This window comes from Schistocerca cancellata, chromosome 8, assembly GCF_023864275.1.
Source record: "Schistocerca cancellata isolate TAMUIC-IGC-003103 chromosome 8, iqSchCanc2.1, whole genome shotgun sequence".
Classification (NCBI taxonomy): domain Eukaryota; kingdom Metazoa; phylum Arthropoda; class Insecta; order Orthoptera; family Acrididae; genus Schistocerca; species Schistocerca cancellata.
In genome coordinates this window covers 337,033,388-337,058,126 of record NC_064633.1, presented here as the reverse complement: position 1 = coordinate 337,058,126, position 24,739 = coordinate 337,033,388, and the positions used below count along the sequence as shown (strand labels likewise).

Genomic DNA, 24,739 nt, shown 5'->3' with positions numbered 1-24,739 from the left:
GGAGAAACCAATATGGCTGCTCCAAAAACAAATTAGTACAGATGGGGAAGCCGTATATAATAAGAGACTGAATGTCTGGAAACTGGTTATTCGAAAAAATAAATAAATAAATACCGACAGTTAATGCGAAATGATTTGTTTAATGTATTTCAGAACTATTACACCGGCTGTATCCACTTGTATTTTGTGTCACCTGTGTTTCTGTCTACGTTCGTTAGGTACTATGGATCCCGCTATTTTGAGTGGCTTGACATGTTCCTGTCGCTTCAGCTTCAATTTTCCACTGACGTTTCTCCCTGCCCCCTGTACACTGTTACACCTACACTCTCTCTTCAAAATTCTCCGGACACACCCATCTAACGAGGAATTGACCACCAGAGGTCGCGAGAAGCTCATCCGCCAGTATAAATAAAGACTGGCAATGTTGCGTTGTCAGTGGATAAGCAATAGCAACATACTGGAACGGTCAGGAAAGCTCAGTGACTTAAAACGTTGACTGGACATTGGATGTCACTTGAGCAGCAGATTCATCAAGGACATTTCAGTCCTTCACACCAAGACGGGATGACCTCATGTGCTGGCTGACGGGAATCGCCGAGCACTGAGAAGGACGGTCGTAAATTATGCATCGTTCCTTTCGACACATCTGAATTAAACACATTACTAATTTGTAGTTGCCATACACTTCTTTATTACAAACACAGACACAGATCTTTCAAAATTTACTCAAGCGATTTTCACTAATCAAAACAATGTTCATAAAATCCCATTAATAAAATTTAACTGACATAATTGAATGCTTCATGACTTACATAGGAACTGGCTTCCATATCAAATTCTAAAACTGCTTCCATGGACTGATTTTAATCAAGTGTAAAAAATTAAAGTATTATAAGATTAATGCACTCGACTAAGCTTCTTTTTAGCATTATTCACAGGTACGAGGTTCACATAGATAATAATAGCATATTAAATAGTCTTAACATGGAGCCATATAGCATATTAAATAGTCTTAACAGGGAGCCATTACAATTTTTTTTTACATTGAAAATTAGTGATAGAAGCGAGCAGACCGAAAGGTGCTACCAGATAGAGGAGATTCGCGGACGAGAAGGTAAAATGGAGCTATAATCAACTTTGGCTACAATTAAGCTTCCAGATTGGAATTGCAGGACACTAACAACGTAAGCACAGACTCCGATCCAGGTCCTTAAATTTTCTTCTTCCACAGTGATACCCCGATCGGAGTTAGCTCGCGTCGACCACTGCCAATTATCTGAAACATAAACACGTTAGCGACAGACAACATTCTGGCGCATCAGATAGACAAATATATCTGCCCAACTGGTTATAAATAAACTTTTAACTATACACGGCACCAATCAACCCAAGTCTGACTAACCTAAATGAGCACTTGCTCAGTAACGTCTCTTAAAATTTGATAAGCCAAGTCTCTAGAACAAAGAAATAAAATAATAACATAGAAACAGGAAATAGGAAAATTATTTCGGCCCGCTCTTGAACGTCATGCACAGACTTATGTGCTATTTGGCATGGCCTCTAGCTACGCATTAAGCACGGCTTCATGTCTGTTGGTTGTACGTAGTTAGCACTCCCTTAAATACCATCAGCATATCTGGCAACCCGACGAAGTACAGTGACAAATAAATGAAACAACCAAGATAGTTTTCAGTGCACTCGGGTATTCAATTAACGTGAACAGAACCCACCAAGAAACAACTCGGCGACTCCAGTTCGTTCACTCTGAGTAACATGTAACAGACGCGAAGGAAACCTGTTCATCAAATCTCAAGGAAATCCCACTCACCATCGGCAGCGGATCTGCATTCAAACGCGTAACACGCCGCAGCAGCTGCCCACGCTCCTTCGTCTTATCGACTCGATCACTCGCTAGCGCCACACGTCACTGTAGCTCACAGAGCTGATACCCGAACGCAAGCCCCTGCAGAGCGCGCGCGCCGCAGTTAAATAGCCATCCGCCAAAGATGCGAAGAAGACAAGCAGGCATCGAAAATCGACAACGATCGGGATGACAATCGATGGAGACTGGCGCCAACAGCGCACCAGCTCAGTAAAAATTTCATGAAATTAGCGGGAGGAATCACTCGTGAGTTCCAAAGTGCTACTAGCAGTCCAACTGACACAATGACTGTGCGTAAGGAGTTAAAAAGAATGGGGACAATGGCCGAGCAGCCCGTCATAAGCCACACATTTCTGCAGTCAGAGCTAAGCGGCGCTTTAGGTGGTGCAAAGTCTGACGCCTCTGGACAGTGGATGACTGGAAAAAGAGTGATTTGGAGTAATGGATCGCACTATAATCTGCGACGGTCCTATGGAAGCGTTTGCGTCTGGTGAATGCCTGGAGAACGTTATCTGCTTGTACGAAGTACGGAGACGTGGTGTACGGTGTGTGAGTGTTTTTCTTGGTTAGGATGTGTGAACCGTAAAATTACTACTGGTTCATTCAATACACAAAATGTAAAGTGGAAGTAGGTGCCAAGGAATAACTGGTGAAATTACACACAATTTTCACTAACACCTTTTATTCAAATTTGGTGCAAGACTTGACGATATTTAAAAGAAAAACAATCATTTAACAAATAAGTCACAATTTACAATAGGAAAGGACTTTTAAATTATTAAATTATTATAAAAAGTTTCACGCCAGTAAAAGGCAAGTACAGGCAAGCAATTTAACTTATACAACACGACGCTGTATAATATTTCAAGCTCAGCTAAATTACAGGTGAATTTCACTCCATTCATTAAATGGCGCAGAATCTAACTTGTCTGCAACATATAAAGACCTGTTTACAAAAGTTCTCAAAATAGAAAAACCCAAACGCATGAGCCATGCACACGGGGGGACACTCACAGTTAATAACATTAACATTTCCAAAATATATAAAAAACAAATTTTACAAATTTCGTCCAGTTAACTTACGGCAAACACACACGCTCGCCAGGTAGGAGTTGCGAACTTTTACAACATTCTCCTTTCAAGGCAACAGTTTTTAACCGTAATGAAATGGCGAACTTTTGCATGGCAAGTAAACATACTAATAACCAACTACCTGTATAAAACACATAAGGACGTTGAGTAAGAGCCTTAAAAGGTATTGAATTGGAAAAAACACACAACAGTTTTGCTGACTAGAAACAATATAAAAAATCCACTACGGCGCTCATTAACAACCTTGCTTAATTATAACTAAATATACATAAACGCAAATTTACGTAAGTTACAGCTTCCAGATGAGCAGGAATTCGTTATGCAATTGACTAGTTCTCACCACGAGGCAAAATGAATTTTTCTTCTTTCTTAGAGTACCTTTTACACGTGAGTCTAGTAATGCTAGTTATGGCAAGCGAGAGAATGGATCAAGTCTTAGTGCCTTGCATTTTAAACAGTACAGTCATTGGTGCCTTAGACTTTCACAGACACGGCAGAGGCTAACAGTCGAATCAACCCGTAGGTAAGCTGGGAGGGGAAAGAAGCAATCCGAACCACAGATTTGCTCTGACTTCCCCTCTTTCGTCCTCAAAAGGGGATAAACGGACAACCCTTTCTAATATTACGACCTTCCCGCGGGTGGGCAAACGAGAATGAATGGCGAGAAACCCCCCAAAAATACGCTGGTATAATTAACAAGAATAAGTAAATTGAATTCAGTTAAACTTCGTAAAATCTGTTAACAATCAATACTCAACTTCTGGTGCGTTACGACTCCCAGGACTGAACCAACGCAGCACCTCCAAATGCTCTGCCGAGCCACCCGCTGCCAGCCGTTTCAGTGGACGCAGGAAGGTGCGCCGATTTTCAGAACCTCCTCGCCGGACGACAGCATACGGCCGAACTGCAGATTAGGCTCCTTGCGGACCCACGCTCAGGAAGATTCCTTTCGCGACGAGCAGGTAACGCCCCATACCACGGAGCCGCTGCTCGCGTCGCTTACGCTGATGCCGCGGTCTGCGTGCTGTCCCTCTAGCACCGGCAGAGAAGTCGCTTCTTGATGCCCCGACTGCCAACTCTCCACCAGAGTCCATGCAGCCACATCTTAAACCCACGCGAACAGCCCACTTTTCCCCTTTCCCGCTAGAGGGAGACACCGAAACCTTCAATTGCGACAACGACGCCACCGCCAGCAAACGGAGGCGACTGCTTCACGCTACGCGCTGCGGCGCGCTTTTTAAAGCTAACTTTACTGCGGCTCAATGTGGTACTCTTATTATGCTTTAAAAGGAGCTAACTGCGGAATCATATGATTACATAGTACATGGCTGCGTATAGGAACAGTTCGAAGATGATGACTGTATCCGCATGACATTGCAAACTGTCGTAAAGCATCATGTGTTGAAGTCTTCCATGCAGTCCTCTCGCAGGAAATCAGTTGTCCTCTGCCGGCTCCGCATTGGCTTTACATGGCTACCTACGCCGTCGCGAGGACCCACCTCTGTGTTGCTGTGACTCCCAAACGACAGTCGTCCACCTCTTGCTGGATTGCCCACTTTTAGCCGCTCTTAGGCGGACTTTTAACTTTCCTAGCTCCCTACCTTCGGAGTTGGGCGACGATGCCTCAGCAGCAGCTTTAGTCTTAAGTTTCATGCGTGAGAGTGGGTTTTATACTTCTATGTAGGTTTTGGCGCATGTCCTTTGTCCCTCTATGCCCTCCACCCTAGTGCTTTTAGGGTGGAAGTTTTAATGTGTTGCAGAATGGCTGGCTTCTCCTTTTTATTCTCATGGTCGGCCAGCCATTGTAATCTGCTTTGTTTTACTCGCGTCTGTTTCTAGCGTCTCTGTTGTTTTTTGTCCTCTTTCGTACCTTTTAGGGTTCGTTGCCTTTCCTTCGTTCTTGTGGTTTTTCCTTTCTTTCCGTTTTGTGTTATATGTCTCGTCGGTTTTATTTTCACACTTGTGGCATTGTTTTACTAGGAACAAGGGACCGATGACATGGTAGTTTGGTCCCTTTCCCCTCTTTTAAACCAACCAAAGCATCATCGTTGAGGCGATGGTTTGAGGACAACAAAGTTCCTGAAATCGACTGGCCTGTCCGCAAAATGGTTCAAATGGCTCTGAGCACTATGGGACTTAACTTCTGAGGTCATCAGTCCCCTAGAACTTAGAAATACTTAAACCTAACTAACCTAATGACAGCACACACATCCATGCCCGAGGCAGGATTCGAACCTGCGACCGTAGCGGTCGCGCAGTTCTAGACTGTAGCGCCTAGAACCACTCGGCCACCGCGGCCGGGGCGAGAGTAGTGATCTCATTCCAACATAGTGGCTATTTCTAAATCATTTACTACCGTCTGTATGTAGGCTTGGGGATCTCCATTTTTGGATGGGATTTGGGGGAATACGAACTGGGGTATTATCTACACTACATTGTTGCACTTTCCAATGATTCTAGTCCTGCGCTTTTGTTCTCCATTTCGAAGAACTGATAATGGATGATAGTGCTAATCATTTGTTGCTCTTGATCTCTAGCATAGAATCACTGCGTGATCGGTCGCTGGGTTCTCTATTCACATACGCAACTCGGCTCATGGTTGGCTGTCTCCATCAGCCAGACGCCAGTTGACACTGCAGTGCACCTGGTAAAGTGGGCCGGTTTATCCGAATTTATGGTCTTGTTGTGGCCCGGCGAAAGGGGAGATCACGCCGTGCGGGATTAGCCGAGCGGTCTCAGGCGCTGCAGTCATGGACTGTGCGGCTAGTCCCGGCGGAGGTTCGAGTCCTCCCTCGGGCATGGGTGTGTGTCTTCTGGTAAACCTTCCGGGATGTAAGGTCGTGGTCCATGAAACTCTTCAGCTCCTAACGTTTCGTCCAGAGCTGCGCTGAACATCTTCAGAGGGGTGTTTCTCTTCCGGTGAGTCTTGCCGACTGACAGTCGGCAAGATAGTCAGTCGGCAAGACTCACCGGAGGAGAAACACCCCTCTGAAGATGTCCAGCGCAGCTCTGGACGAAACGTTAGGAGCTGAAGAGTTTCATGGACCACGACCTTACATCCCGGAAGGTTTACCAGAAGATATGTCATCCGGTCGTGAAAGCCTTCATACTATGATGGGTGTGTGTGTTTGTCCTTAGGATAATTTAGGTTAAGTAGTGTGTAAGCTTAGGGACTGATGACCTTAGCAGTTAAATCCCATAAGATTTCACACACATTTGAACATTTTTGGGGAGATCAGCAATATTTGGGTAGTGGAGCACTGCGTACGTTAGACCCCAACGGTTGGCTCGCTGTCACTCAGAGAAGATGTCGTGCTTTGGCTACGCAGTGCGTTACAGTCTCTCAGACGCACAGTAGAATCTCTGATGTCATGTTGCCGACGCACACGGCGAAGCGTTCTGTTCTTCGAGGTGACACTGTAGTTCTCTCTCATTAGCGTAGCAGCTGTTTTTAAAGCTCGTGTTGCTTTCAGTAGCCCAATGAACGACCAACTTGTTTGTGCAAACAACTCAGTGACGCCAGTAAATCGAATAAGAAGCGAGGCGACAGTACCGTAAGGCCAAACTGTCAAGCCGGAAACGGCTTGAACGCGAGCTGCGCACGCCTCGGAGGGATCTCTGTTGAATCGCCGTTGCAGAGTGGGAGAATCTGGATCAATAGATGTGCAATTGTGGATAGTATGCCACGACGAATACAGGCTTGCATCAATGCAAGAGGACGTGCTACTGGATATTAGAAGTACCGTCGTGTACAGCAGTCTGGACCACCACGTCTGAAGGTCTCGCTGTATCGTGGTACAATATGCAATGTGTGGTTTTCATGAGCAACAAAAAGGGCGGAAATGATGTTTAAGTTGATGTCTATTCCAATTTTCTGGACAGATTCCGGAACTCTCGGAACCGAGGTGATGCAAAACTTTTTTGATGTGTGTACATTCGATTCGTTCTAATCGAAATCGCATACTGTTTCCAGTAGCATCCCAATCAAAAACGCTTGGGCTCTATTTAGTATTTAGTCCAGTTATGAAGACTGTATGTGAAACAATGCGTCGTCTGACAGGCATGCAGATATCATTCTACTACAGGACGGGGAGAGAGACAGGCATTGCATTTTGCCACCCAATACAATCGCGGATCCGAGGGAGGGGATATCATGATACCATTAGCCCCTGAAACTGTATGTATTTTACTGAAACTGTATATATTTTTACGTATATAAATTTCTCTGCAATCTTCCTGAGAATAAGGTAATAAGAACACAAGGAAGTCTAGAACATTACAAGCTATGTTTGTCATAGGACACTCTTCTATTGCTTGACCGACTACATGTACCATTACAGTTGCAAAAAGGCATCCATCACAAGCTGTGACCTTACTCACTACCAATAATAAACCAAATAGGATTCAGAAATCTACAGGTGGAACTGGAAAACCATGGAAAGTTCGGTAAGGCAAGACAGACAGAAAATCAACTTCTAGTTAGAAAAAAATATGGAAAGACTGCCTATCGGGAGCATAAGGAGAAACACCATTTGTTCCATTTACAGGATCGTATAGTAAGTGTCTGCAGACCTGTGTTCACATTCGCAAAGGAAAGTGTAATATTGATAGTGGAGAGTGCAGATTTCGATTTCATTCCGCATAATTACGAAGCTGTCAGTTGTCAGACGTTATCGCTGTTACAGTTCATAAATAAATTGCATGCCTGTTGTACTTCACAAATTTTTGGACGAATGTTTTTCATGTGGCGTATTTCTTTGAACACCAGTTGTTGTTGTTGTGGACTTCAGTCCTGAGACTGGTTTGATGCAGATCTCCATGCAACTCTATCCTGTGCAAGCTTCTTCATCTCCCAGTACCTACTGCAACCTACATCCTTTTGAATCTGCTTAGTGTACTGATCTCTTGGCCTCCCTCTACGATTTTTACCCTCCACGCTGCCCTCCAATACTAATTTGGTGATCCCTTGATGCCTCAGAACATGTCCTACCAACCGATCCCTTCTTCTAGTCAAGTTGTGCCAAAAACGCCTCTTCTCCCCAATTCTATTCAATACCTCCTCATTAGTTATGTGATCTACCCATCTAATTTTCAGCATTCTTCTGTAGCACCACATTTCGAAAGCTTCTATTCTCTTCTTGTCCTAATTAGTTATCGTCCATGTTTCACTTCCATACATGGCCACACTCCATACAAATACTTTCAGAAATGACTTCCTGACACTTAAATCTATATTTGATGTTAACAAATTTCTCTTCTTCAGAAACGCTTTCCTTGCCATTGCCAGTCAACATTTTATATCCTCTCTACTTCGACCATCATCAGTTATTTTGCTCCCCAAATAGCAAAACTCCTTGACTACTTTAAGTGTCTCATTTCCTAATCTAGTTCCCTCAGCATCACCCGACTTAATTCGACTACATTCCATTATCCTCGTTTTGCTTCTGTTGATGTTCATCTTATATCCTCATTTCAAGACACTATCCATTCCGTTCAACTGCTCTTCCAAGTCCTTTGCTGTCTCTGACAGAATTACACTGTCATCGGCAAACCTCAAAGTTTTTATTACTTCTCCATGGATTTTAATACCTACACCGAATTTTTCTTTTGTTTCTTTCACTGCTTGCTCAATATAAAGATTGAATAACATCGGGGATAGGCTAAAACCCTGTCTCACTCCATTCCCAACCATTGCTTCCCTTTCATGTCCCTCAACTCTTATAACTGCCACCTGCTTTCTGTACAAATTGTAAATAGCCTTTCGTTCCCTGTATTTTACCGCTGCCACCTTCAGAATTTGAAAGAGAGTATTCCACTCAACATTGTCAAACGCTTTCTCTAAGTCTACAAATGCTAGAAACGCTGGTTTGCCTTTCCTCAATCTAGCTTCTAAGATAAGTCGTAGGGTCAGTATTGCCTCACGTGTTCCAACATTTCTACGGAATCCAAAATGATCTTCCCCGAGGTCGGCTTCTACCAGTTTTTCCATTCGTCTGTAAAGATCTCGCGTTAGACTTATTAAACTGATAGTTCGGTAATTTTCACATCTGTTAGCACCTGCTTTCTTTGGGATTGGAATTGTTATATTATTCTTGAATTCTGATGGAATTTCGCCTGTCTCATACATCTTGCTCACCAGATGGTTAAGTTTTGTCAGGACTGGCTCTCCCAAGGCTGTCAGTAGTTCTAATGGAATGTTGTCTACTCCCGGGGCCTTGTTTCGAATTAGGTCTTTCAGTGCTCTGTCAAACTCTTCACGCAGTATCATATCTCCCATTTCATCATCATCTACCTCCTCTTCCATTTCCATAATATTGTCCTGAAGAACATCGCCCCTGTATAGACCCTCTATATACTCCTACCACCTTTCATATTTCCCTTCTTTGGTTAGATCTGGGTTTCCATCTGAGCTCTTGATATTCATACAAGTGGCTCTCTTATCTCCAAAGGTCTCTTTAATTTGGCTGTAGGCAGTATCTATCTTACCCCTAGTGAGATAAGCCTCTACATCCTTTCATTTGTCCTCTGGCCATCCCTGCTTAGCCATTTTGGACTTCCTGTCGATCTTATTTTTGAGACGTTTGTATTCCTTTTTGCCTGCTTCATTTACTGCATTTTTATATTTTCTCCTTTCATCAATTAAATTCAATATTTCTTCTGTTACCCACTACTTCATCCCTCAAAGCTACCCATTCTTCTTCTACTGTATTTCTTTCCCCCATTCCTGTCAATTGTTCCGTTATGCTCTCCCTGAAACTCTGTACAACCTCTGGTTCTTTCACTTTATCCAGATCCCATCTCCTTAAATTCCCAGCTTTTTGCAGTTTCTATAGTTTTAATCTACAGTTCATAATCAATAGATTGTGGTCAGAGTCCACATCTGACCCTGGAAATGTCTTACAATTTAAAACCTGGTTCCTAAATCTCTGTCTTCCCATTATATAATCTATCTGAAACCTGTCAGTATCTCCAGGGTTCTTCCATGTTTACAACCTTCTTTCATGATTCTTGAACCAAGTGTTAGCTATGATTAAGTTGTGCTCTGTGCAAAATTCTACCTAGCGGCTTCCTCTTTCATTTCTTAGCCCCAATCCATATTCACCTTCTACGTTTCCCTCTCTCCCTTTTCCTACTACCGAATTCCAGTCACCCATCACTATTAAATTTTCGTCTCCCTTCACTATCTGAATAATTTCTTTGATTTCATCATACATTTCTTCAATTTCTTCGTCATCTGCAGAGCTAGTTGGCGTATAAACTTGTACTAATGTAGTAGGCGTGGGCTTCGTGTCTATCTTGGCCACAATAATGCGTTCACTATGCTGTTTGTAGTAGCTTACTCGCACTCCTCTTTTCCTATTCATTATTAAAGCTACTCCTTCATTACCCCTTTTTGATTTTGTATTTATAACCCTGTATTCACCTGACTAAAACTCTTGTTCCTCCTGCCACCGAACTTCACTAATTCGCACTATATCTAACTTTAACCTATCCATTTCCCTTTTTAAATTTTCTAACCTACCTGCCCTATTAAGGGATCTGACATTCCACGCTCCGATCCGTAGAACGCCAGATTTCTTTCTCCTGATAACGACGTCCTCTTGAGTAGTCCCCGCCCGGAGATCCGAATGGGGGACTATTTTACCTCCGGAATATTTTACCCAAGAGGACGCCATCATCATTTAACCATACAATAAAGCTGCATGCCCTCGGGAAAAATTACGGCCGTAGTTTCCCCTTGCTTTCAGCCGTTCGCAGTACCAGCACAGCAAGGCCGTTTTGGTTAGTGTCACAAGGCCAGATCAGTCAATCATCCAGACTGTTGCCCCTGGAACTACTGAAAAGGCTGCTGCCCCTCTTCAGGAACCACGCGTTTGTCTGGCCTCTCAACAGATACCCCTCCGTTGTGGTTGCACCTACGGTACGGCTATCTGTATCGCTGAGGCACTCAAGCCTCCCCACCAACGGCAAGGTCCATGGTTCACACCAATGTTAACAAATTTTTATATACAGGATCTCTGAGAAATGTTCCGACAAACTTCAAGAAGTTGAAGATGGTGTCTTGAGGAACAAATCGAGGATATGAACCAGCATCCAGAAACGACTTCCAATGACCCTATATAGTGTCGAAGTTAAAGGCGCTGATGCCTGCCACTAGGGCCCCCTTATACAGCGGATGTGACTTTGTACCCTGACGGACCGTAAGTAGAACGACTCGAACTGTTGTTTGTCATTCACTGTTCGTGACTGATTGGCACTATCGTTAGTGGAGAAGGACTAGCTGCTACGTAGAAAGTGCATATCTCCTATGAATGCGATGCTCTGTTGCCGAAAAACATTGAAGATTTCAGAGGGTTCCAGGAAAAATATAAACCGGAGATGGAAGTCCTTGTCAGAAATCGTCACCCACCGAGGCAACAGAGCATCGCACTCATAGGGACAAGGCCCTCCTGCTAGCTTCATTTCTCCATTGGCGATCGTAGCTCTGTCTACAATCCCCCGAGGATTCTCGCATCATTTCTGGGGCACTCTGTGTGCATTACCAGAATGGAATTTTCACTCTGCAGCGGGGTGTTTGCTGATATGAGACTTCCTTGCAGATTAAAACTGTATGCCAGACCGAGACACGAAATCGGGACGTTTGCCTTGCGTGGGCAACTACGCTACCTAAGCACGACTCACGACCCGTCCTCACAGATTCACTTCCTTTATATATTTGTTTATACACGAGATATATCTCCTATGCGTCATCGCAGTGTTTAGTGTTTCTGCAGGTATTTGCAATTTAGTTTTTGCAGAGTGTAGCTGGGAGTTAACCCAAGCAAGTACTGCTCATCAACTCTCTCATGCGACGATCGGTGCTTACGAGCAAAGTGATTCTTGAAGTGGAATTTTACGTGCGCATTCGATTGAGCGGTCTCAAATTAGCCTACTATAATATATTCGTTTTATCGGTATATATCAACAGTGAAAGTAAACACGAACAATAACCAATACTCTAGCAGCGATAACATCACGAACAATAACCAATACTCTAGCAGCGATAACATCAATACTACCGCCATGCAGCAGCTCTCTTCAGTCGCTGCTGAACACCAGTCATTCTTCGTGTTTTCTGTCCCTATTAACACACATCGATAAAACAAATATCTCACTAGACTAACTTTGGACTGCTCAATGGAATGGACACATAAAATTCCTCTTTAAAAACAATTTTGTTTGTAACGAGAAACAAACCGACAGTTTCCGTTCAGCAATGAACGTGACGAGCAGTATTTGCTTGGACTGACTCCAGACACACATTACGAAAAAGATATTGCAAATATCCGCCGAAACGCATGAGTGAGTCTCTTAGACACACATACGAATCATGAATCGGCGTCCGAGTCTTGGCGTGCAAGTGGCGGCGTCAACGTGCCCCACTGAAGTCAGAGGTTAATAGTTTCTGGACAATGGAAGCCGTCACAATGGCATGCGTGCTACCCAACCAACCCACAGCTGACAACTCAGATTCGTCGATGCAGTTCGTTGCACAACCATTATAATTCTCCAGCACCGAACCGAAATTGTGGACCAAGCTTTACTGCCCGTTACGGTCACGAGTACTAGGTGTACAACACCCATTTCTCCAAAGGAACTGAGACAGAGAATATTGCAAAACCACAGATCAGTGAGGCGAAAAAGCAGCAACCATTAACTGACTCACATTACACACAAAATAAAGACAACAAGAACAAGTCAGGAAAAGCACACAGGTTTGGGCATAAATTGGGAAAGCAGTTAAACCAAGTGACAGAAAATTAAAGACCAGCTTAGCAAAGAAAAATTCAAAAGAATTTCTGGAAATCTTCCTGAGCAAGCAGAAAACTTGTCTAAATAGGAAAAGACTATCAGACCAATGGGTAAATCATCAGATGAAGATAGTCTAAACAATTAAAAAAAACATCCAGTACGTCAGTAGAGAAATGTAATATATATGAGGGACTATAACAGAAACGAATTAAAATGGTACTCAGAAAAAACCACACGACTTAGAACTTAGTAACATAGGAACTGAAGCTAACGAAAATGTCTGGTTGTTAAGGGGAAGCACAAAGAAATCATTACATTTGTTCGATGAGAATGAACCCGAACTGAATAGGACTGAAATAACTCGGAAAAAATGTTGTGTCCAAATTAAGAAAGAAAAGAAATTTAGAATGTCATGAAGCATTTTAAATTAGCCAAAAGAGGAGATAAAATAGGAGATATTTTTAAATACAGCGGAAGTGGGACATTCTTGGCAGTTGTTAAACTGACGACAAAGATTTGTGAAAAAAGGAAGTTACTAAATGACCGAAAAACAGTACTGACCAGGCAAACAAAAAGACATAATATAGATTGAATCAGTAGTACAGGTATATCCTAGCTACCTACACAACACAAAATTTTTTACAAAGCATTCCCTAGCCTTTTCAGTGCCAAGCACATATTAAAAGTTCAAATGGGCTACTATTGTGTTAATTGCTTTGCGTTCAAAAATTTTTGAAGCCATAGTGAATTTTTTATAGATCATATCATATATGATACCTCAAGACCGAAGCAGGACAATTATACACACCATTTTGCAGATTATTGTAAAAAAATTACACATATTCCTCATTTCATGTAGATTTCAAGAAAGCTCGAGATACATACTTGGAGTCTAAACTTTCAACAATTGCAAGTAAAGCATTCGAAATACTTAAACAAAATCACCATAGCAATTTTTTTCAAAATATTTTGTTTTCCTGATATTACGACATGGATTGGTATTAAGTTGCTTCTCCTAATTCAATTTTGCTTTTTCTGGAATGTGTAAAACAACTACTGTCAAAAGTGAAGCAAAGATACACTTTGCACTGCTTACACTGTACAAAGGTAAGTCCTCAGCAGCCCTCTGCCCGGCATTTTGATCTGTTCTTCCTAACATGGCAATCAAGCCTGGTAATCATGCTAAAAATACATATATATACAAGGTGAATCACCTAAATGTTGCTCCGCAAATATTGCGATAATGGAAAGTGCTATTAATCTGCGGTTTCCACAGAATCGATTGATCAGGAGGTCGTATTGTTAACCAATTAATATTAATACTTAGAATGTACATTTTTGTGAAAATATGCACTTTATTAAATAGAACAATGCCTATTGACATTAACAAACTAAAAACAGGGTAAATTAGAAGGTCAATGACGTTTGTTGCAAGATTCTAGTAAGAGTTGTTTACGAAACGGTATTTTGAAAAGTTCCTATACTGAAGTACGATACCGCTGTGATAAAACACACACACACACACACACACACACACACACACACACACACACACACACCAAACAACAACGTAAGTGCAGACATTAGTTACGGGGATTAGACCAGTAACTAGAAAATTGATCATCACAATTTGTGTTCATAAACGCCACCGGCAGCGACAATACACGCTCCCGGGCTGATACGGAACGATTGTTGCACACGTGTTAGAATTTCAGCGGAAATGTCCGAGTAGGCTGCAGTAAGACGCCGTTGTATGTCGTAGGGTGTAGTAGGCACGTCTTTTCAGACAGCGTTTTTCAGCTTTCCCCACAGAGAAAAGTCTGCAGACGTCAAACCTGGGGAACGGGCCAGCCAAGGTACAAGTCCCCTGCATTCAATCCAACTATTTGGAAACAGTTTGTGAATACATGCTGTAGTATTTGGTGCACTAGGGGCTGGACAGCCATCATCTTGTTTTCATAGGTTCTTCCTAGCCTGCAGAGGAACGTCTTCTAGCATCCATGGAAGATGGTCTGTTAGGAGGCTGCAATACTTGTGCGCGTTCAGCATTCAGTCTGTGAAAAATGGGCCTATGTACTGGTGGTACCCTCCGTGGACACTTACATTCCACCTGAGGAAGCCAACGGGGTCTGTCAGCAGATCAATAGTGCATGTTTCGGCGGTTTACCTGGCCGTCATTGGTAAACGTGGCTTCATCATTAAACAAGATCCACGATACGTCTGGGGTATCCTCTCTCAGTGTCCATGTACAGAAGTTAACACGATTCTCATCGCTTCGATGTAGCTCTTGTTGGAGAGAGATATGATAAGAATGGAATCTGTGTCGACTAAAAACGCATACGGCACTTGCCTAACTCATGCCACTTCTTGTCGACTGCGCGGGGGCTAGCGTGCGGATCAACTGCAACAAAAGCAGTCATTTCCCCTCCCTCTTCTGTCGTCATTTGTTTTCTTCTGTTATGTTGTATAGCTGTTACGCAACCAGTTTCACGTAACTGGTTGAAGAGCTTGAACAATAGTTGTCGAGATAGTTGACGTTTATTGGGACATATTTCCGCACACACCGTACAAGAACGCACTGCATTCTTCCTACACCCTCCATACAACCGAGCGAGGTGGCGCAGTGGCTAGCACACTGGGCTCGCATTCGGAAGGACGACTGTTCAATCCCGCGTCCGGCCATCCTGATTTAGGTGTTCCGTGATTTCCCTAAATCGCTCCAGGCAAATGCTGGGATGGTTCCATTGAAAGGGCACGGCCGGCTTCCTTCCCCGTCCTTCCCTAATCAGATGAGACCGATGACCTCGCTGTCTGGTCTCCTCCTCCCAACCAATCCAATCCAATCTCTCCATCCACTAAGAGCAAGTGGACTGGTAAAGCCCATAGTCCACTCATGACATACTCCTTGGACCATCACACACTACCTGACTAGCAGGCAGTGCACACAAGCACACTATGAGCAAACACAACGACACAACACCTAGCAACTACGCAGGATGAGTGGCACAAACAGTTGCCGGCGTGGAAACTTTTCAAAAAAAATACCTCGTAAACGACTTCACCAGGATCCTGCAACCCTACTTTTGTTAATGTCGACAGGCATTGTTCCATTCAAAAAAGCAAATATTTGCACAAAAATAATTTCTACGTATTATGATAATCTGTGTATTTGCTAACATTATGAGCCCCTGACTACGAATCCGTTCCGTGAAAACCGCACATCAATAGCACTTTCCATTTCCTCAATATTTGTAGTGCAAGTTTTAGGTGATTCATCCTGAATACAAAACCATTTCCTCTGACATAAACGAAGTTGGCATTGACTCCTCAGGTGTCATACGATACCCAGAAGTTTAATGCTTATAAATCCGTTGAAACATTAATATATAGCTAGTTATTGACTGAGAAATGTTTTCACACCTTTAATAAGTCATTAAAGTATGTGAAAACATAATTAGAAAAAGTTTAGCTTTACCTTTATTTCGCCGAGACATGCTGTACAGTTGCAGAATCCGAAATTTGAAAACAATGATGGTACATTGTGGTGTTTGGTAGAAGGATGTACAAGTGAGTTGTGTAAGTGCGATGTGTATCGTTCATGATACCACAGGCCAGAGAAACTTCAGCTGCGTACGCGCCCGAGAAAAAAATGAAACCTGAAGCTATCATACATGATACTTCACACTGAAGAAATTAGAGGGAATCACGAATGACTGAATAGAGATAAAAAGGAAATATTAAGCAAGATGTATCCTATAAGGAACAAATAAATTAACTCCAGCTAATACGGTCACAAATTACTAAACAGCTAAGGAATATTGATGTACAGTTGTTGATATTTAAATGATTTATGTAGATAGTGCCTTTATTGAAAACACTAGAAGAATTTGAAATACCTAACAAAACGTTAATCAATAAAAATTTTATAGCAAAATGCATTGGAGGATTATCAGATTCATTGGAGATCAAGACAGCAGATAGACAAGGCGATGGAATATTTCTTGTGTTACTGATTATAAAATGCTACCTATCAAGAAACTGAAGAATTTATCATTAAAAGTGCAGTACAAATAGATTAAAAATGTAATATTTAAAAACTGATTGTTTAAAATCTGCAGATGATTTAGCAAGCAATATAATGGCAGCAAAATAAATAAATAATTAAAATACGGTAAACAAATAGTTTTAAAAAAAATACTACCAGCCTCATAATAAGAGATATTACCATCTGCAGTAAGCACAAATATTAGAAAAGTTATAAAAATTCAATGTCTAGAACACGTAATACAGTATAATGATCGACGGCATCAGGATGCAGAAGGCAATGGAAACCACTACATTAAAAACACATAACGTAAATCCATAGGATATATGGTCTGTAACTGAAGAGCGTGTTAATGATCTCTCCATTGGCAAAAGATTCTAGGTTAGTCCCCGATTCGGATTTCCGGAAGGGGAATGCCAGAAGACAGGTGAACATCAGAAAAATGATGGAATAATCAACGAAAGAATAACATTCTGGGAGACGGGGCATGGATTGTCAGAAGTTTTAATATACTAGGAAAGGTAGAAAATCTGAAAAAGAAATACAGTCCAACGTCGCAGACAAAAGAGGAAGAGAAAAAGAAAGTACATTAGGATACAGAACGGGTAATTCAGCATGTAAAGGGGGACGAAAATCTAATAATCATTGGGGTCTGAAACGCGGCTGTAGAGGAAGAAGTAGAAGAAAGGATTACAGGAGAATACGCTCTTGGCAGTAGAAAAGAGAGATGAGAAAGACTAACTTAGTTCTGCAATAAATTTCAGACGGTAACAGCGAATACTCTATTCAAGAATCACAAGCGGAGGAGGTATATGTATACCGTGGTCAGACAGAGAATGGATTGTAAAGCGTACCCGGGCGCAGATATGCGCTCAGATAACAATTTAGTAATGATGAGTAGAATGAAATTAACATTATTCCATGACTGGACATTGCTCACTACAGACACCCGTTGAGGGTGAAGAGACTTCTCTGTCGCGAAATGCGGATGCTCAGTAACCCGAAGGCGCCAATTTTGCTTATTGACGAACCCATCCAGATGAAAGTAGCTTCGTCGCTAAACCAAACCATACATGCGCTTACTAATTTCCATCATGCCCTGCGGCCAACCGTGCAGTTTGAACGTCCTAACGCAAACAATGCAGAAGTTATGACGATTTCATTTCATCTAGTTCAATAACTGTCGCTCTGTACATGAAGAGTGTACCCAAACAACCATCTGTGAAAGGATCATTCAACACACAAGCAAGCTCAACGACAGCATAGAAGCCCTACACCCACGTCACGCCACCTAGAATATGCTGGATCAGTAACTCCTGAGTGATTATCGATGTCGCACAGTAATTATCCATTTCAAATTTCACCTTTGTGCTATAAGGGCCAAATGACAAAAAGCCCAACGCCCTTATCAAGATTTCAATAAGGTAAAGTTACACCTTGAACTCTCAGCCTCTAAGTTCTACATCTACATCCATACTCTGCAAGCTACCTGACAGTGTGTGGCGGAGGGTACTTTGAGTACCTCTATCGGTTCTCCCTTCTATTCCAGTCTCGTATTGTTCGTGGAAAGAAAGATTGTCGGTATGCCTCTGTGTGGGCTCTAATCTCTCTGGTTTTATCCTCACGGTCTCTTCGCGAGATATACGTAGGAGGAAGCAATATAAAACTTGACTCCCCGGTGAAGGTATGTTCTCGAAAGTTCAACAAAAGCCCGTACCGAGCTACTGAGCGTCTCTCCAGCAGAATCTTCACTGGAGTTTATCTATCATCTCCGTAACGTTTTCGCGATTACTAAATGATCATGTAACGAAGCGCGAAGCTCTCCGTTGGATCTTCTCTATCTCTTCCAGCACTTAGTCGCAACCATAAACAAGAGAACTTCGATACCTCCTTTAACCATACTGATGCAACCCACATAAAAGTTTCTTATTGCCTGAACATATCTACAACCGATACCAAAATTTTACACTAGCGCAATTGTACGGTAAAGTAATGAAGCATAACACAGATGTTCAAATAACGGAGCTGGAGGAGAAAAATCGGGTTAGAGCGGGACGTTCATGTAAAGTTGGAGTAGTCATTCTGAAACACCTCACAAAAAGAGGTAGGAAAGGGGAAAGACAGTTCATTTAACATGTACTGATCTGCATAAGCCGTACAAAGTCGACTAAGTAGGCTGGAGGTAACAACGCAGAAGACTGACTAAAACAAAAATCACAACAAAAGAAATTGTATAACTTGATAATTTTTTCATAATTTTTCATAATATGGGGCCACAGTCATAATGTATTTCTTTAAAGTCAGTACTGCCATTAGACTGTTTTTTTTTTTAATTTGCAGTGTTACATTTACGCGATCATGATATCGGATTTTAAATGCCATTATCAGGTGTTTTAATGTTATACAGTGTCTAAGATGGCATACTGTCGTAATAAAAATACTCTATTAGACACATTGTCTAAGGGTCAATATTTCTGGTAAAAGCCTACTACTTTATCACTTGGTAATGGCACTGTTGTTGTTGTTGTTGTGGTCTTCAGTCCTGAGAGTGGTTTGATGAAGCTCTCCTTGCTACTCTATCCTGTGCAACCTTCTTCATCTCCGAGTACCTACTGCAGCCTACAACCTTCTGAATCTGCTTAGTCTATTCATCTCTGGGTCTCCCTCTACGATTTTTACCCTTCACGCTGCCCTCCAGTACTAAATTGGTGATCCCTTGATGCCTCAGAACATGTCCTACCAACCGATCCCTTCTTCTAGTCAAGTTGTGCCAAAAACGCCTCTTCTCCCCAATTCTATTCAATACCTCCTCATTAGTTATGTGATCTACCCATCTAATTTTCAGCATTCTTCTGTAGCACCACATTTCGAAAGCTTCTATTCTCCTCTTGTCCAAACTACTTATCGTCCATGTTTCACTCCCATACATGGCTACACTCCATACAAATACTTTCAGAAACGACTCCCTGACACTTAACTCTATACTCGATGTTAACAAATTCCTCTTCTTCAGAAACGCTTTCCTTGCCATTGCCAGTCTACATTTTAAATACTCTCTACTTCGTCCATCATCAGTTATTTTGCTCCCCAAATAGCAAAACTCTTTGACTAAGTGTCTCATTTCCTAATCTAATTTCCTCAGCATCACCCGACTTAATTCGACTACAGTCCATTATCCTTGTTTTGCTTTTGTTGATGTTCATCTTATAACCTCCTTCCAAGACACTATCCATTCCGTTCAACTGCTCCTCCAAGCCCTTTGCTATCTCTGACAGAATTACAATGTCGTCGGCGAACCTCAAAGTTTTTATTCCTTCCCCATGGATTTTAATACCTACTCCGAATTTTTGTTTTGTTTCCTTTACTGCTTGCTCAATACACAGATTGAATAGCACAGGGGTGAGGCTACAACCCTGTCTCACTCCCTTCCCCACCACTGCCTCCCTTTCATGCCCCTCGACTCTTATAGTTGCCACCTGGTTTCTGTAGAAATTGTGAATAGCCTTTTGCTCCTTGTATTTTACCCCTACCACCTTCAGAATTTGAAAGAGAGTATTGCAGTCAACATTGTCAAAAGCTTTCTCTAAGTCTACAAATGCTAGAAATGTAGGTTTGCCTTTCCTTAATCTTTCTTCTAAGATAAGTCGTAGGGTCAGTATTGCCTCACGTGTTCCGACATTTCTACGGAATCCAAACTGATCTTCCCCGAGGTCGGCTTCTACCAGTTTTTCCATTCGTCTGAAAAGAATTCGTGTTAGTATTTTGCACTTTAAAGCCGAAATCATGATCGTGTATATGTAGCACTGCAAATAAAAAAAAAAACAGTCTAAATGGCTCTGAGCACTATGGGACTCAACTTCTGAGGTCATTAGTCCCCTAGAACTTTTTTTAAAAATTCTTTATTTCCGTAATAATAATAATAATTATTATTATTATACAAAGTAACCCACCACCTTAATGATTAGTGGGTCTTAATTTTCTTAGTGTTATTATAATAGCAGCTATTACATATTTACTTTACTACAGACAGTACTACATTTTTATTTAATGGACAGACTACTTCTGGTGTTAGCATAATTTCTAATATCTACGAGTGATTAGTGTTGACTGCCTGCAGCGTTACATATGTGCCAGTGTTAATATAAACCTACTTGGGTGCCTGGCTCATAGAGCTAATCCCTATGAGCATGCCCCTGGCACAGGGCAGGCAAGGGGTTAATTATCGTTGCAGGTTCCTAATCTACTGTCCTATTATATTTAACTAAACTCTACTACCTATTCTAAGTCGTAGTCGGTGCGTTGTCTAGTTCGTGAAGAAGATCACCCCAGTCCCCCTAGTCTTATCCACGAACAGGCGGTACGGGATTGGAGTGCTGGACGCGATCGGTGATTACTAACTAACTAGTCACGAAGGTCTCTCAGGAAAGTTGTTAATACTTTTTGTGATACCTCGTTGACTAGCGTGTTCAGTCTTTGAAAGGTCTCTTCTTGTCTGAGTAGGTCATAGGTGTTGTTACTTGGTAGTTGTTGTCTCAGTGCGGCTGCTACATCATCGAAAAGGGGGCTCTCATAAACCACATAGTCAGGAGTACCCTCTGATGCGCCACAGTCACACACGGGCGTCGCCCTTTTCCCAAACCGACATAGAAGTGGAACAGTCCCCGAGTTGGCTCAAAGTACGAGGTGCATTCAAGTTCTAAGGCCTCCGATTTTTTTTTCCGGACTGGAAAGAGATAGAAACATGCGCATTGTTTTAAAATAAGGCCGCGTTCATTGTCAATACGTCCCAGAGATGGCAGCACCATACAGCAGATGGAATTTTACCGCCAGGGGCGAGAATGAGAACTGTTTTAAATACTTAACATGGCGACGTTTTCCTTACTTCAACAGTGTACAATAATTCGTTTTCTGAATTTGCGTGGTGTGAAACCAATTGAAATTCATCGACAGTTGAAGGAGACATGTGGTGATGGAGTTATGGATGTGTCGAAAGTGCGTTCGTGGGTGCGACAGTTTAATGAAGGCAGAACATCGTGTGACAACAAACCGATACAACCTCGGGCTCGCACAAGCCGGTCTGACGACATGATCGAGAAAGTGGAGAGAATTGTTTTGCGGGATCGCCGAATGACTGTTGAACAGATCGCCTCCAGAGTTGGCATTTCTGTGGGTTCTGTGCACACAATCCTTCATGACAACCTGAAAATGCGGAAAGTGTCATCCAGGTGCGTGCCACGAATGCTGACGGACGACCACATGGCTGCCCGTGTGGCATGTTGCCAAGCAATGTTGACGCGCAACGACAGCATGAATGGGACTTTCTTTTCGTCGGTTGTGACAATGGATGAGACGTGGATGCCATTTTTCAATCCAGAAACAAAGCAGCAGTCAGCTCAATGGAAGCACACAGATTCACCGCCACCAAAAAAATTTCGGGTAACCGCCAGTGCTGAAAAAATGATGGGGTCCGTGTTCTGGGACAGCGAGGGCGTAATCCTTACCCATTGCGTTCCAAAGGGCACTACGGTAACAGGTACATCCTACGAAAATGTTTTGAAGAACAAATTCCTTGCTGCACTGCAACAAAAACGTCCGGGAAGGGCTGCGCGTGTGCTGTTTCACCAAGACAGCGCACCGCACATCGAGCTGACGTTATGCAACAGTTTCTTCGTGATAACAACTTTGAAGTGATTCCTCATGCTCCCTACTCACCTGACCTGACTCCTAGTGACTTTTGGCTTTTTACAACAATGAAAGACACTCTCCGTGGCCGCACATTCACCAGCCGTGCTGCTATTGCCTCAGCGATTTTCCAGTGGTCAAAAACAGACTCCTAAAGAAGCCTTCGCCGCTGCCATGGAATCATGGCGTCAGCGTTGTGAAAAATGTGTACGTCTGCAGGGCGATTACGTCGAGAAGTAACGCGAGTTTCATCGATTTCGGGTGAGTAGTTAATTAGAAAAAAAATCGGAGGCCTTAGAACTTGAATGCACCTCGTATCTCATTCTCATTCTTTCCATTACATTTGGTAGGAACTGAAAAGTTCTTCTACCAGTTTCATCTGTCTCCCATAACTCCCCTAGAACTTAGAACTAGTTAAACCTAACACATCCATGCCCAAGGCAGGATTCGAACCTGCGAGCGTAGCGGTCTTGCGGTTCCAGACTGCCTGCTGCGCCTAGAACCGCACGGCCACTCCGGCCGGCGAAAAAAATAAAAAAATAAATAAAAAAATAAAATAAAATCTAATGGCGGTACTGACTTTAAAGGAGACGTGTAACTTGACAGTTCCGATGCTGTCGCACTGGAAGGATGAGTACAGTGGGCCGCTGGCCTTTGGGACGGGAGGTTCCCTCGTGGCCCGGGTGACCAGGTGGAGAGGCTGCGGGCAGAGGAGTCGGGACCCCCCAGCTCGGCGGCCGCCGGACACGCCATTATGACGCGGGCCTGCTCGCAATTTGGGGATCGCGCCGTGCGGCGCAGCATCTTTTGTGCGGCGCCGATGGCCGCCCGGGGCTTTGTTTCCGTCTGGAGATGGCGCGCGCATTGTGGCCGGCTTAGCGAGCTGGGCCCACAGCTGAGGACGTCGGCGCCTAAAAAAGGTAACGCGTGACGGCGTTCCCTGTATGGCGGCGGCCAATCTGGGCCCGCCTCGCCGCCGCCCTGCCGGCTCCTTCTCTTCTCCTTCTTCTTGTTGCGGCCGCAGATGTCTCGCGGAGCAGCGGAGCGGTAACGCTGCGGCGGCGGCGGCAGCGGCGGCTCCCATTGATCGGCGGCTGGCGCATCCCGGCCCAAAGCAGCGCCGCCGCGCTTTGTACGGAGGCCTCGCGGTTTTATAGCCCATTAGTAGCACGTGGGAACCGCCGGCCGTTACCCGCGCTCACGGGGCCTGCTTCTTTTCGTGGCTCACAGTACGGGCCGGGGAGTACGTCCGCTTACACTGTTCCCGTCGCAAACAGCCGTCCCTCTCGGGTTAATCTCACAACCACCCCGCGAACGCCTTGTGCGAGTTCGAGGCTCCTATTATTATTTTCGGTGTCAGGTACGTGGCACGAACACGGAGTTACTATCTCGCTTCAGTTCTGCACTGAAGAGCCAAAGAAACTGGTACACCTGTCTAATATCGTGTAGAGCTCCCGCGAGCGTGCAGAAGTGTCGCGACACGACTAGTGTCTGCAGTGGTGCTAGATGCAATTGACACCATGAATCCTGCAGGGCTGTCCATAGGAAACTGCGGGGGTCCTCTTCCGGGCCCTGTTGCCTGACTATAGAGAGGAAGATGATTCTGATGAACAACAGAGAATCAGGAGAGAGAACCAACGGGTCTACGAAAATAACAGCACGGTTTACCCCTTCTCCGAAGAAGAGGTAGGCTCTCAAATCAAGGCTCTTAAAAAAGGCAAAGCTCCTGGCCCAGACGGTATCACTGCGGAAGTAATACAATTCCTCGCCCCCCAGCTGGAGGCAACTCTCACTAAGCTGTACAATGAGTGTTTACGGCTTGGGACATTCCCCTCAATATGGAAAAAGGCGAATGTAGTCATAATTAAAAAAGGCCCAGATAAAGACCCTAAGGAAGCCAAATCGTACAGACCCATCTGTTTATTGGACCTGTTGTTGCTTTTTGAGAGGTTGCTAGCAGATAGTCTGGCAGCACACCGAGACCTGTGCGGGATGAGTGATAGACAATTCGGTTTTCCGCCGGGGCGATCGGCGTCTGACGCAATCGCCCTGGCTGCGGATGTCTGTGGCTCCACCCTGCACAAGTACATTGTCGGCATCATGGTGGACATCAGTAGCGCCTTTGACAACCTGTGGTGGCCTTTACTCTTCTCCTGCTTGCGGTAGAAGGAGTGTCCAGGGCCGCTGTATGGCTGTCTCAGGAGCTATTGTGAAGAAAGGGAGGTCTGGCTATCGGCCCCTAGGGC

At 43.5% G+C, this 24,739-nt stretch overlaps 1 protein-coding gene across 1 annotated transcript in view; it reads right to left on the bottom strand.

Moving 5' to 3' along the window:
* Positions 1-3,885: 3,885 nt before the first annotated feature.
* Positions 3,886-24,739, bottom strand: part of LOC126095554 (uncharacterized) — a 79,005-nt gene continuing 58,151 nt past the window's right edge. Inside the window, exons 2-3 of the mRNA XM_049910332.1 lie at positions 23,074-23,621; positions 3,886-4,078 (exon numbers count right to left, since the gene is read on the bottom strand). Coding sequence (XP_049766289.1) covers positions 3,886-4,078; positions 23,074-23,621 — 741 coding nt within the window. The remainder of the gene's footprint in view (positions 4,079-23,073; positions 23,622-24,739) is intronic.